The 14974-nt window shown below is 44.9% G+C and overlaps 1 protein-coding gene across 1 annotated transcript in view; it reads right to left on the bottom strand.

Moving 5' to 3' along the window:
• The window catches only part of CHN2 (chimerin 2), a 167303-nt gene that overhangs the window by 19432 nt on the left and 132897 nt on the right, over positions 1-14974 (bottom strand). Inside the window, exon 7 of the mRNA XM_063325096.1 lies at positions 6048-6125. Within this exon, the coding sequence (XP_063181166.1) occupies positions 6048-6125 (78 nt within the window). The remainder of the gene's footprint in view (positions 1-6047; positions 6126-14974) is intronic.

Here is a 14974-nt window from a genome sequence, read left to right as displayed (position 1 = left end):
GTGCATTTTATATGTCCTTCAACACAGGGCAAAACTTGAGGCGGTTGCTGTAAATTTGTATCGGGGATGATAATGAGTGATTTGTGCAGCCACTCCAGGCAGCGGTTGGGTGACGGTCTGATTTTGCACGCTGGAATCCATTAGTGATAAAAGCAAATTACGCCCTTCCCCACTCCAGTAAGTAAACTGAACTCACACAGGGAAAAGATGTCAGTAGGCTCTTTTTCAGCAGAGCAAACTTCATGTTGCCACAGTCCACACATGAGTAAATAAGGAAGAATAAACCGACCTGTGTGCTGAGAGAGCCCACGGCTCCCACGCCAGGTTTTGCAGACCACCGCTGCTTCCTACACTACTTTTCCAAAGGCTACGGCAGAAGACCTTTTTTATTTAAGATGTATGTTCTGGTAAAGTAAGCATTTCATTTTCATTGAAAAGAAGAGTAAATAGTGAGGTCTACACCCGTGTGAATGGATGTGGTATGAGCTAGTTCTGGCCAGAGACTTAATTGAGCTTAACAAAACATAAATCACACACACTCAGGCTGCTATTGCTTCCTTTTCCTTCCCTCTGCTCTTGTTTACCCGTTGGGTGGATGGCTGAAAGGCCACTTCCACCCCCTGGGATGGGGAAAGCTGCTCTTTGCTTTTCATAGAGTAAAAAAAAAGGTCATTGCCCTTTTCAAATAAACTTGGTGAAGTTTTAAGCCAAGCATTTGGCTTGCTAATGTTTTGGCCCCATTTGTCTGCAGGCTCATACCTAAACAAGTCCGTAGTCTTGAGTCCATTCCCCAGGAAGATGAAGTACAGTGATTTTAATACAGACCTCTCTTTATGATCTAGTGATAAAAATGTGAGCCTGACCACGAATGACTGCTGACCAACTACTCACAGTCAATAATTGCATGAAGAAACTTAGGGCAACAGAAATTCTTCCTCCCTTTTAAGAGTCAAAGCTCTGAACCGGAACATCTGGCTGGTAATGCTTATTTTTTGAAATGGTATTTTACCGCTCAGAAAAATGTGTTATCTCTGGGAAACAAGACTTTGCGATAAAGTTTGAGATAAATATATATATACACACACACATCTTGCTCATTTCGTACCTTATTTTATTTTGCAGGGTGGGTAGTGTGAATTTCAGACACGGCTTTTAGTGGGGGTAAATGGCCGTACCTAACATCGGCTGACGACCTGAGCTTCGGGCATATGCTCTATGTGACCTTGAGTGGATATACAACTATGGATACAACTAATTATGCTTGCATCTTTAACATTTTTAGACTGATAACCACATAATTAGTAGGTCTGCACCTGCATTTAATTGTGGGTGAAAATCACCTGCTGTGGCAAGACAGCTAACTATATCTTCTGCCTTGCAGCGGTTTACAAAAGCCAACCTCATGAGAAGTGCTTGTAAAAGCTCAGTCAGGATTTTTAAAACCGCACCATTTCACATTTAAAGTCCATCACAGTTGCTAGGATATTGGGGGCCTACTTGCTCGCTTTACATAAAGCTTATTTCAGCTGATCTCGCTGTGGCATATTTAGAAAATGGCAGCTGATTATTCCTTGATCTCTCCTGTCATTAATGGGAAACAGTCATCAACGCTGACTGAGGGCTCCATCTGAGAAGTGCTGACTGCGCGCCCTCCCCTTGTTCCCTTCAGCTTGGTGGCCCTCAAAGGTTTGGCTCTCTCTATTCATTCACTTCAATTTTTCACGGATCTGCATTTTAGCACAAATGGCGAGTTCCCAACTGAAATGCCCTGAGAAAAGCGAGTTTCTGTGGTTTCTGGTCAAGCTGAAATAGGGAACTACTTGCTATCTCTAACTGGAAAAAGGAGATCTTCAAAAGTTTCTAGATGAAGGTGGAAAAAAAAATCTCTTAAGATGCGGTTTTGAACTAAGTCTCTTATGGCTTGCCATTAATTTTAAAGAAATAATGAATGAAGTCTGTTTTGAATGGTAAGTGGGAATTTTGCCTGCAAACTGCCCTCATCTTTATTTTAAATAAGGAGAGGTGACAGCAGGCCTTAGGTTTTTGAGACGGGCTTTTAGGTTTTGCCCCATCCTTTGTAACTGCATCATTACAAACACCCTGGGCTTAGATTTTTGGAAACATGATCAAGATCCATTTATTATTGGTCCCTACACCAGCCCGCGGTCTCAGGAGACTTCTCTGTGTACACACAGCATAGGCTTGGGCTGCTTGGGCTACAGTCGACGCATAATTCCAACTTTTAAGAAGAATTTACAGAGAAGCATTTCTTCATATAAGCCAAAACCATGACGTTTTCAGACTATACACTGTGCTTTTCTTGTTCAGTCTTTCATCTTCTTTCCACAATGTCTAACTCCTAACTTCTTCACTCTATTTCCTTTCCAGCTCTTTCAAGGAAAAGTTGTTTCTTACATTGATCCTCTCTTCTCTGCTGGACAATCACCAGGCTGCGTGTCTCGTTGCCTTCCTGTGCTCTCACCTTTGCCCGCCAGCCCTCCCCTGCCCTTGCTTCCAAACAGCAGAACCCCCCGTAGGTGCTATCTCGTGCCATTTTAGTCTGTGTCTGAGCCATGTTCACAGGGGGAGAAACTAAGACCAAAGTTAAGGAGTGCCAACACAGTGGCAAAACAAAATAATCCCTTAAGCAAAACTGCAGAAACAAACTAAAAATTGCCCTGAATTGAAACACATGTTTTTTATTGGCATTATGTGGTGCTGTTTCCGAGACAATTTTGTTTATCTTTTCTATTTACATCCAAAGAAAATAAGAGATTTTTCAGACTTTGGCCTGAATACATGGGCATTTGTACTCTCCTGTGGACTCCTGCTGAACCTGAGCTCTTCGCAGGGAAGAAAAGCTGAGTCGGCTGTTATTTTTGTTTAAATACATACACATAATCTTCATGATGTCTGTAAAAATGCCTCCGCCAGACCCTTTGTCTCCCGGACGCAGTGTTTGTCTGCAGTGATTAAGACCAGGGGAAATTTATCCCAGAGCCTCCTTTCTCCCAGCAGATCTTCTGACTTGTCAGTAATCAGCTGCCTCTACTCCACTAGCCCGCCTGCAAACGGGATTTGCCCATGCTGTAGTGGCAAACAGGCACAATATTGTGGTAAATGCACATTATTCAGCTGCATTCGTTCACTTAGAGCAGCACAGAGGCCCTCTCGTGAATTCCCAGACTAGAACAAAACGTGCGGAGCATCCCCAAACTCCACGCGGCTGTCCTTGGGCATGAGGTGACCTCACCACCAGCTGGGACCCCACTGAGTTGGCAGGTAAAGCACATCCCGAAGAGCCCTGCTGGATCCCAACTGTAACGAGATGCAAGAGGACTTTGCGATCCAGTTAGGCTGACGCCCACAGAGTTACAGAAATACCTCTGTGTTTTTCTAAACAGGGCTTCAGAGATTTATTCCCTTTCCTGAATTACGGTATGTCTACACTGGCTTATGCAAAGTTGTCCCGCCAGACAGACGCCAGCTCCAAACCTAAATCCATGCGACTGTGTTGTGTGCTCAGGATGAACCCAGCTTAACAAATCAGTCTGGATCCTAAATCTTTTTTTGTTGTTGTTCATTTGCCTTTAGTGCCTTGAAATTTGTAAGAGAGGCTGAAGGAGAAAGCACGGATGCTCAGAACGGCGCCATTCTCCAAGCTCCAGCGCTTCTTTTTAATTTTTGTATTAGCTTGGAAAGGATGGAGGGAGATCCATCCTTGCTCTGAACGCCTGCCTTGAGTCTGTTTCTTCCTTTTGTTCCTTCTCTCTTCTAGTACATAAGATCTTTGGTGTAAGACCTGCAAAAATCTCATCAGCTTCGCTAAAAATGTGCCCTTCGTTTTTAAGATTCTTTGTGGCTAAATGACAAGAGCTAAAGAGTGTCTGTTTGTTCATGAAGAACTGCCTATGACAAGATTATGATGGACATTGTGACACGTAACCTTTGTCCCCATGAACTGAGCTGAATGATACAATAATACACATCAGTATTCACTTAAAAATGGGGAAGACAACTCTTTGAATGTCTGCAAAATAGCGTTCTCCTTCAGATAAACCCCATATCATCATACCCTGAGTGCTGTCAAAAGCCATTAAGAATTTTGCCGCAAGACCCAAAAAGCCATTCTTTCTCTTTTAAATAATTTCTTAATCCTTTTACGTAATGAATATGGAATATACTAAAGATGCTAGACTTAAATTTATCCGTCTTTTAAACCTCAGTGTTCTAGTCTAAGCATTCTATCCACATTTTTTTTTCAACTGGACATGTTTTAATATACTCCTTTGGAAAACTAACTGTATTTGCATAGTGAACGTATTTGTTCATTAAGTAAATGTAACACTTTTGACTGGCCTTTCTGGGCAATTTATTTTCTTTAATGTTTCTTCCCTAAGTTTTTTTAATTTCCTTTCCTAGGATAAAAAAAAATAATTTTGTGCTGTCAAGCTTTTGAGTACATATATATTTTAATCACGTGGTTTTCCAGTTAAACTATGACTCTTTGGAAACAGAAAGGAACAGAGAGTGTACAACAGCTAGATTGTGCAAACGCAAAGTTAACTGGGCACATGTCCAATTATAAATCAAAGCCAAAACAAGGGGAATTTTGAAGAGGAAGGAATGCATAGGTCAAAGTGGAAAAAAATCTTCGTCATGAGAAAATATTTTCTACTTAAACTAAAATAGTTTTGATATTAAAATGATAATGAGGGCAAAACCCAGAAAGAATGAAAGCTAGTTTAATCAAGCAATAAAATACAGAGTACTTCCCCTATTTCTTTCAGTGCTGATCAGTGAGGTAAATATTGACTTTTCTGTAGACTGGGTCAAGGAGGGGGAATAAGAAGAGGGATGCTATTATTTGCTTTGCTCACTAATATTAAGTTATTGATTTACCAACTACAGCAGAGGCGCTACAGAGGGGAGCAATGTCTGCATGGCAGAATATTTAGAAAAATAAGAAGTGAAGCTTTTTTGCCAAAGCAGGAAACCAGTGAAATCATTTTAATCGGTGCTTCTCCTTTCTTGACAGGCCCGAGATGAGTATCAGAAAATTCTCTTTCTGCTAATGAGCTGAACTATTCTGACAGTGACCCAGATCGGCATCCTCAAGGAGCATTAAGTAAACTGAGGTTTCGAAGCTGAGATGCATTCCTTTCTTGTCTTGTTACTGCCTCTTATTCTCTCTGTATCCATCCCGATAAGCATCAAACCGCAATTTGACAGCATTAGATACGGTAACTGGCTGGCATAGTCTGAAACCAGCACAGTCCTTTTGGCAACACATTTTAGTACAAGCTGCCTGGAAGGTCCGTTTCCAAAGCTGAGTCACTTCCCTGCTGCAGCATGCCAGACACAGCACTTGGGGGGGAAAAAAACCCCTAAGAATCTGATTTTGTATGTATAAGACAGCAAAAAGATGATCCGTTTAAACACCCCGGTGTTTGTCCAGCTATTTGGTTTAGTTTGACAAGCAAACAGAAGCTCAGATCCTACAGCTCAGTGGGACTCTGAGGGCATTTCCTTAGCATATGGTGGTGGAACAAAAGCTGGGAGACAATACCCCTGCCGCGCTCTGCTTTATTGTTAGGGAGCACCCGAGCTCCCTCAACTTCTGAAAACAGAAACGGTCCGAAACGTTTGCTGGTAAAATGCTACTGGCTTCTGGTAACAGCCAGGCTTTGAAAAGGGGGCCTTTTTATCACTGAAAAACAGATACACTTTAAGGTAGAGACAATCAATATGAAGTACTTTTTTTCTTCTGAACAAGAAAAGAAAACTGAATCTGGGCAAAAAGAGCTAAAATGCCAATCGAGTACTGTACTGAGTAGCAAAACCGCTATTTGCATTAAGTGCCTATGTAAAAGCACATTAAGAATGCAGTCAAGGGAACTTAAAGTAGAAAGTAAAATGTTTTTTTCAAGACTTTTCTCAGGGCTAGTACAGATGGGTGCGTGAAAACCCCATCACAGCAAAGAATAAAATGTGAGGCATCAAACCAGAACTTTTCAGCTGAAAAAATAATAGGAAGTTGTGCTTACCTTAAAATTGTGTGCTTTTTCGTAGTTGAAATGGTTGTCATTTTGAGTTAAGGCTGCTCTTCTGACCAAGGAGGTGATCTGTGAATAGGCAAAGAGTTTCAGAGGTTGCCACAAAAGTGCCCCCTTGACTCCCACCTTCACCCCCAGGGCCACGGCCAGGAGCTCTTGGCGCTTCCTCCCTCGCTTGGACTTGTGAACCACGGCGCAGTTTTTCTCATTTTCCAGCCACAGATCCTCCGAGAACATAGCGCTGGGATCCCAAATCTTTTCCCTGTCTTCCTTGGCGCCTGGGAGCCTGACTGTAGTCAGTACGGTACAGTTTGTCCAACTGCTTCTGATGTTAGACAGCAGATTTGAAGCAGCTGCAGCCCATTCTGCCGAGACCTCTGGCATGTGACTTGAATGGGCCGTCTTGTGGGACGGAAGGAGCTTCTGCATCTGAATAAGTAACGGCCTGTGCCGTGCGATTTCTTAAGGCAGATGTGTGCCTCGAACAATAGCCTGAATTCATACACCGAGCAACCTTCCCCCCCCCCCCCCGCCCCCAACCCTCCCCGAGTGGTGGTCTCCAGCTAGGTGCTGCCGAAATACCGGCCCCCGGAGTAGGGGGGTCAAAACGGTGTTACAGCTTCACGCCCAAACGCGTTTCCAGGGACAGATCACTTCAACTCCGCAGCACGTTAAAAATGAACAAACAAACAAAAAGCCCCGGGAAAGCCCACACAACCGAATCCGATACTGCATCCAATTACACTCAGACTCGGAGACTTATCAGCCAGCAGTCTGCATGCCCGGAGATTAAGACCTTAAAACCACGATGATTGTTTAATCCTACGGGGCTAAAAAAAAATTATTTTTTTTTCATATCCTGTACAAAGGGAAAAATCCAGCTGCAGTCCAAGCATTAATAGCACTTTTATGCCACGTTTTAAACCAGGGCATTTTGTCAGCGTGCACTTGGTAGCACGGAGCTAGCTGACTGTCGGGGGAAGTCGAAAGCCCAGCTGGGAGGATGCAGGCGAGGAAGCCTCCAAGCCCTGTGCAGTGCTTGAGTGAAGGCAGGGGAGCTTCACGGGGGTGGAGGAAGCCCATGTCCCCGGCCCTGTTTGCAGAACAGGGTCTGCGGGGTGGCAAGAATCACAGAATCACAGAATGACAGGGGCTGGAAAGGACCTCCGGAGATCATCTAGTCCAACCCCCCTGCCAGAGCAGGGTCACCTACAGCAGGTTGCACAGGAACGTGTCCAGGCGGGTTTTGAATGTCTCCAGAGACGGAGACTCCACCACCTCCCTGGGCAGCCTGTTCCAGGGCTCTGCCACCCGCAAAGTAAAGAAGTTCCTCCTCGTGTTTAGGTGGAACTTCCTATGTTCAAGTTTGTGCCTGTTACCTCTTGTCCTGTTGCTGGGCACCATTGAAAAGAGCCTGGCCCTCTCCTCCTGACACCCACCCTTTAAGTATTTATAAGCATTGATAAGATGCCCTCTCAGTCTTCTTTTTTCCAGACTGAAGAGACCCAAATCCCTCAGCCTTCATAAGAGAGATATTCCAGTCCCCTAATCATCTCTGTAGCCCTATTGATTTGAAGGGAGGAAGTGATTTATGGTTAGAGCCCAGGCACAGGAGGTATCTGGAGCCTGATCAGTCTTGCAGTGCTACTTTGGGCACCCGATTCACTTTTTCACAGGCAGGTAGCTCCCCGTCCCAGGACACGGATGTGTGACACCGAGCATCCCCTCGGAAGCACGTTCAGTGCCCTCTCCCCACCAGCTTCCCTCCCTCCCTCCAGCTCCCCTCTCCTGCTCCCTCAGCGAGTACACACATTATCCACCCGTAAGGGGAGGACATGAGTTACGCTGTGAGATTTAATTCTCTAAGATGTGTCTAACACTCAAGATGCTGCGACAGAGCAACCCGGGGCGCTTACCAGTGCTATTGGGAAAACTGCTTCTTTGAACTGGAGACACTAAAGACCACTTCAGCCTTTTACAGTCTGCCCCACTTCAACTTACCCGGAAAACACATGAAATTAAAGTATTTAATTCACTCATATTAACTTCTGAAGTTAACTTGCCTCTTTTTTTTTTTTCAGTCTGCTTTTACCTCAGGCTGATAAGCCGTAAGGTTCATCTAATTCACTTACTAAAGCCTCCCCCATATAGACTGCCTGCTCTTAGCAAAAGCAGTGCTCTCCTGATTTGAAAGCCCATGGGGACAGATGGTCGGCCGTCGGTAACATCAGGCCGAGCAATTTCAGATAGTGCCCTACTTAGGGGTTTTCAAGAAGTTGTGCAACCTGCAAAATCAGCTTCTCCGTTATAAAACGATGCACCTATTTCTATGTATAGCATACTTAATTCCTTTCTTTTCCAGGTAACTCGCAGCACCTCCTTTCGCGTGCTCCCGTCCTCCAGAGCTTCTGCTCCTCGGCAGGGAGGATCCCCACACAACCCCATGGCTCCCTGGGCAGCTGCCGCCTGCCCAGTCTGTCCCTGGGGCTCGGCAGCGTTATCTGCCCACCGCTGACAACTGGCTGCGACGCATGTATGAACATCGCTCTGCTTGGAGGAAATCCCTGCTGCTCTTCCATATGTCCTCCCGCTAGTGTGTCCCGATTTCTGCTAGCTCAGGACCTTTATCTGCTTTCCAACAGATAAAGACATATACCTCCCCCGCGTTCCCTCAATCTATTTCAAGAGATGAGGAGCACTGGTTTTAAGTACATCCCTGACCCCACCAGCAGCAATGGCTTCAGTCTGGGCCATCATGAAGGAAACTTAGGAGCAGGTTGAAGTTCTTACCACACTCCAGTTTCTTTTCTCAGTACCATTTTAAATGTATTTACATTTATCTGTACCAAAACCCCCAAACTAGCTCTAAGTTGCTAGACACCCCTGGAGCCACAGCATCTAAATCCCCATATACACATAAGCTACTATCTGTCTTGCCTTCCAGCATAACAGCTAAAGTCAGAGAGAGGTCGCTTCCTAATAATGCTCCGATATTTGTATTTATGTCACCAGACTGATAAAAATCCCATTATATAACCAATGTGTTTTACATAACATGGCAGATTTGACACTCAACCTATAGGCTTATGACGATACATCTTGGAATTTCTATTTATTAAACTATTTTTGGAAAATCAGAGTGTCATCCTGGGATCAGACATACAGTACTATATCTAACGGAAAATCTGAGTGTTCGCACAGAAGCATTAAACTCGATAGACGTGGAGAAGGACAACTCAGCCAAACCAGTTCATATGACTAAGGCGGATCAGTATTTACTGTTTATCATATATGAAATTTTATTTATCCCCAAGGTTGGGTTTTTTGCCTTGCTTGGGCCCTGTTTAGACAGTTGTTTAGTGGGATCCCTTGCAAACACAGGATGTGTACAGAAGGCCAGCAGTGAGTGCATCCTCTTAAGAAGCTTAATCATACAGAGCCCGACCAGGTCTGATGAGTAAAATGGTGCTGTAAAACTGAGATGAGCTGGACCACATATATAACCCCTTCCCTCCCTAAATACAATGCAAACAACAGCAACGACAGATTCTCAGCAGCGACCAGTTCCAACGTACTGATACCACAGGCCAACCCCGGTGCTCTCTTTTATCCTTTTTTTTTTCTTAATACAAAATTTACTGCTCATGGTGTCAACTCATTTAACGAGCATCTCTTGATCAAGTTAGCAAGTTAGCCTGCAGCTAAGGAAAAGAACGCCAGCGGCTAAAAATATTGTTGCTGGTTGTCACCGAACGTCTAAGCCAGCGAAGGCTGAAAGGCAAATACGGGCTGTCTGCGTTTTCAGACCAAAGGATTTCTGCGCAACATATGATTTTAGTTTACTAGTCTCTCTGCAAAACACATGTACTGCATAGCAAATTGGGCACTTACAGCAAAATAAATGTCACTGAACCAGAACAACAAAATTAAAAAGGGGGGGGGGGCACACACACGACTCAGTTGTTGCGCCATTTCCAGTACGCCTTCGCAGAGCTGAGCCACGCCATTGTCTCTCCCCTCAAACACTGGCGTCTTGTTCGCCAACAAAGGCCTCGGGGGTAGGAAAGAACAAACTGTAGTACGAAAAGCTTTCGGTTCTGTACATGTGGCACGATTGCTGTCGTCGTCGTGTGGGCAGCGCCGAGGACAAGCAAGTGGCGGGGGAACTTCGCATGCCGCCCGGCTTCTCCATGCCGGGAAGAGATGCTGTGCGAGCGATGCCTCCTCTCCCCCAGCTGCCGCCAGGTCGGCGTGGGCTGGCAGGGACGGGGTCTCCAGTGGCAGGTCCTTGGCTCACCCCTCTGCCTGCCGAAGGGCACAACTGCGGCGGGCAGAGGAGCGGCACGGGCATGTCTCCTTGGACGACACCACGAGTGAAAGGGAGATAGATTGCTCCGTGATGAGCAACGGTGACAAATCCACGACTGATCTCTAACTAAATACACTTAACACCGCAGATAGATACAGTCATAGGTCAAAGAAAGGCCTGTTTCCTCGCAGGCACGGCATACTCGGTAATCTGCCAGACAGATTATGTTTGCTCAGTTGCAAACACGCGGTGGAGATGACACACGGTGCAGGAATCTTGCAGCTATTTGGTTTTCCCCTGGTTTTCTCCCACGGACCCCTTCCCACGATGTGCTGGGGAGACAATCCCGGTGAGGCATGCAGTGCTCTAAAGCGAAACACGGCATGGAGGGGAAAGAGTGGCGGAGGCTAGCCAGCCAAAGCCTTCGCCATTCCACAGAGCCGCCAGCCCGTGCCTCCCACTGCCCCGGCACCGGGAGCTGCCGCTAAAAGGCTTCTGTGCCGCTGACACAGTGGGAGGAAACAAGCTCCATGCAGAAAACGTTCTGAGCATGAATCAGAGCACAATGCCTGCGGAGCGGCACTTGCCAACCCCGTCTTGCACAACCCACTTCCCTAAGGAACCCTGCCGCTGGCGGGAAGGCTCTCCACGTCAACAGAGCTCCAACTGCAGTCGCTGGGAGCATCCCTTGATCGCAGGTCTCTCTGGGCTCCTCAGGGGTGCTGTCTTGCCCACTGAAAACCCAACAGTCTCTCGTTGCCAGCACTAAACTTCCCTAAACTTCCTTTCAGGTGAGCCGGAGCTCAGTAAACTCAACATCGTCAATAAAAAATAAGCACCGCAGGTTTTTTTAAAGAATTAAGATATATCTATAGATTTGCTTTTTACTCCTCGGAGTTTCAACTTCTTCTGTTTACTATTTCTAATAACAGCCAGTCCCCCTGCAAATCACGAGTCTGAGGAGCTGTGGACAATATGCTGGAAGCATTTATGGCAGCGCATTATCTGCGCTGGGGTCCTGTTCTGGAGAGCCTGGGTGCGCTTCCATCACCAGTAATCCCACCTATCTTTTGAGGGTAACCCACTTCAGAGCAAAAGAAACTGCTCATTTAGGAGGACTCCTGCAGTAACTGCTCTGAAGTTAAAATTATTAAAATTCTAATCTTTATAATTCTCCTAAACCAATGCGATTGACTGTTTATCAGCATCGCAGTGACCAGTTATCATTTATATGCACTTCTTTCTCACAGGGTATTCAATCCCCTCCCCTGCAGATAAAAGATGTAATTTACCTACAGCAAATGGAAATATAATCTCCCTTAAACTTCAGATCCCCTTTCTAAATCCTTCTCAAATAGACTTTTCTGTACACATCATGATTATTTTTCTCAAAAGAATGTAGTGAACCAAACGATACAACAGCCAAAGGTGAAATGCTGTCGATTCAGAAAGGCACTAGCGAGACTATTATTAAAAATAATAGTTGCTGTAAGCCTCTTATAGAGGATTAATATAATAAACTATTGTCTATTTTGGAACAACAACTGGAGGTTACATTAAGTGGTATGCAATTACATATTCATCTCCAATTAAAAAAATAGTGGGCGGACTAAAAGCTTTTATGTGTCAGGCAATTGTATCACTTAATGCATTAAGCTGTGTATTTCCCATCCGCTGTTGTATTTAACATGTCTGAAATAGTATTTTTATTTCTTATTTTTGTAAACTATAATAAATACGCATTGTATTACAAACACAATGTTGGTACCAAGGAAGAAACAAGTCCAGAAATAAGGAAAGGATCTGGGTACAGGACGAATTAACTCAGCGATTCCCCCTGTAGAGATTAACACGGTAACAGCAGGTCTAGCCTATTTATTGCCTCCACTTCCTTTCCTCCCACTCTCTCCTTTATCCTTCCCAATCTATCCCCACACTTGTCAAGGTCATTAATGACGTTTTCCGGTCGAGTTAATGAGCCTTTCCTCCGTGCTTAATATTCATGACCCAGAGGGTAGCAGAGGGATGGAAGAGCAGGGGCGTGAGGGCTCAGAGGGGTGGGCGAGGGCAGAGCCGGGCACCGCGGCCATTGCTGCCGCCACCGAGGAAGAGGAGCGCCAGGTCCCCCACCATGGGGCTGGCAGGAGCCACTTCACCTGCAAATAGGGCTTTCTCAGGGAAAGAGCACTGAATTTATTTCTGAATTACTTCTTGTTCCCTGTGTGGATGCAACACATGTGACTGAATTTAACTGACTGCGATGTATGTGAGTAAGTCCCGTTATCACACCTATAAATTAAAGCATTACCTATGATGACAACCGATCTGTCATCAAAACAAAATTAAAACAAAACATTTATCCTGATCTTTGTAAAAAATACGCAGTGATCCTGTTATTCTGTTAATTACGTTGTTTTTGTTGACAACAAAACTAACAGAGTATTTTTCTAACAAATAGACATTTAAGGATGGAATGGATGGATGGATGGATGGATGGATGGATGGATGGAGGGATGGATGGCAGGCGCCTAATCTAAAACAGTAATCTGGGCTCTCTTTATAACCAAAGAAGAAAATCACAAACCTCCAGACAGTGATTCAACCTCTTTTATGAAAGACCAAGTTTAAAATGGGTGAGCTTGAATTTCCTTCTTGCAGCTCATTTATGGATCATATAAAGAAATTAGATGACTCAGGTAGAAACAGATAGCTTGCTTTAAGATATTCAAAATTAGGTAAAATTAATCTCTCTCTGAACTATTTTCTATTTCTATTTTTCTATTATCTATTCTTTCGGAATAAATGGAATAAGGAATAATTTACTTTATCAGCCTCAACTGTATCTGTAAGTAATTATAGAATAATAGCCGTACTTGTTTTGGTTATCAATATTTCCCATACTATAGACCTGGCTAAGAGTCACGCTCTGGAAACACGGAATACTCAGTTTACCATATCATTTGTTACACAGCTGCGTGTACCTTTTTAGGTTTATCGGGGCTCATTGGATGAACTTTTTCCAGAAGTATAACTACAGAGGAGTCAATCCGTAATTAACACTAATTTCTGATGCTGACTATATAGGTAGCCAGTATTTTGACATTTCGCCCACAGAGGAAATAGCCTAGCAACATAATGAACTTAATATCATATACAATGGCCTCTCTGAGGGAAGAGGGAAGTGACTCATGCTCTCTGCAAGATATGGGACTATTAGTCAAGAGACAGAGATTTCAAAAAAATATCCTAAACATTATAGTTTTTAACCAGATCCCCAGTGGATGCTGGCTCAGCACCACGTAAGCTGTACGTATATATGACCCGTTCATCTTTTTATGTTTTCGCTACGAAGCTCTTGCTTTCTGAAGAAACAGCACTTTGTTTAGGGAAGCCAGCTTGCCATTGATTAAAACCGTCGCTGCCCTGCAAGGAGACTGCGGAGCTTGAACCAGAGCCAAACCTGCTGAGCTGCCACAATGAAGCGGAGAAGTTAATGCGCTGACTTCCCCGCTGGGGAGAGAGCAAGAGGAAGGCAAGAATGTCCCCTCTGAGAAAGGTGACGCCTGTAGGCACAGCACAGTGCCCTTGAAGGGATGGGGAAGGGGCTAGAGACGCTGTAAGCGCAGCAGCCCTGCCCTCAGGGTCCTTTCAACTTGTCCATGTGGGGTTGTCGTTAACCATAAAGTGGTTGTGCGTTGAAGGGGCTGGGTGGGGTGCCACGCTCAATCACAGGGTTAAATCGGGGACCATGTTTTGTGAGACTGCGTTAAGTCTGTTTAATGTCAGGACATCAAATGAATGAGCTCGGTAACAAATCCCAGCGCTATACAGCTACTGTGTTGTACAGCTGGTGGGCATAAGGCCTGGATGTTTGACCGTGTGCCTCATCACACACCCAAACACATACATAGCACTGTACGCAAACACCTACGTCCTCACTTTTGGGATAATTCTCATTTCTGTGTCTCAAACGCTACCATGCCCTACAGGCTGGTGTTATCTCAAAGCAATACGGTAACCGGCTGTCTGCCCCCAGTAAAACTCAACGTACAAAAAATAAAATACAGAAAAGTCTTCTCGTTCTCACTTTGCGTTCTGATACTATGTGATGGTGGGAGTAAACATCTCTTGAAGTGAGACCAACTCGGCCTTGTGGCATACGCTCCAGGCTGAACCTTACAGACCAGAGTCAGAGCCTCCGTTCATATAGAGAAGCGAAAATGCAGCCTTCCTCCTCCCCTGGGATTAAGACAAAACGCGGAGGAAAACAGGCTTCAGGAAAGTTTCCCAGAAACCACAGAGTCAGACAGCAATGGCATTTATGTTCGGAGCCACTAACCGCTCGGCAGAGCCAGCTGATCTCTGGAGGGGCTGCAAAGCCACGCTGAGGGAGCTGCCAGAATGTAAAGTATGCTGGGGCACTCTCGGGAACCGACAGCAGCGCCCTCAGTTTTCCCCCCAGCTCAAGACCAGCTTAAAACAAGCCTTCAATGTGGGTTAAAATAAAGATGTACGCAAAGCGAAAGAGAACAAACAATTTGTGAGTTGGTGATCTGTGAAGCAGCGGTCACCTTGTCTAAAAAAACCTGGCAATCTATAAAATTGTGGC

The sequence above is a fragment of the Chroicocephalus ridibundus genome, chromosome 2 (genome assembly GCF_963924245.1).
Source record: "Chroicocephalus ridibundus chromosome 2, bChrRid1.1, whole genome shotgun sequence".
Lineage (NCBI taxonomy): Eukaryota > Metazoa > Chordata > Aves > Charadriiformes > Laridae > Chroicocephalus > Chroicocephalus ridibundus.
This window is presented reverse-complemented; position numbering and strand designations above follow the sequence as displayed.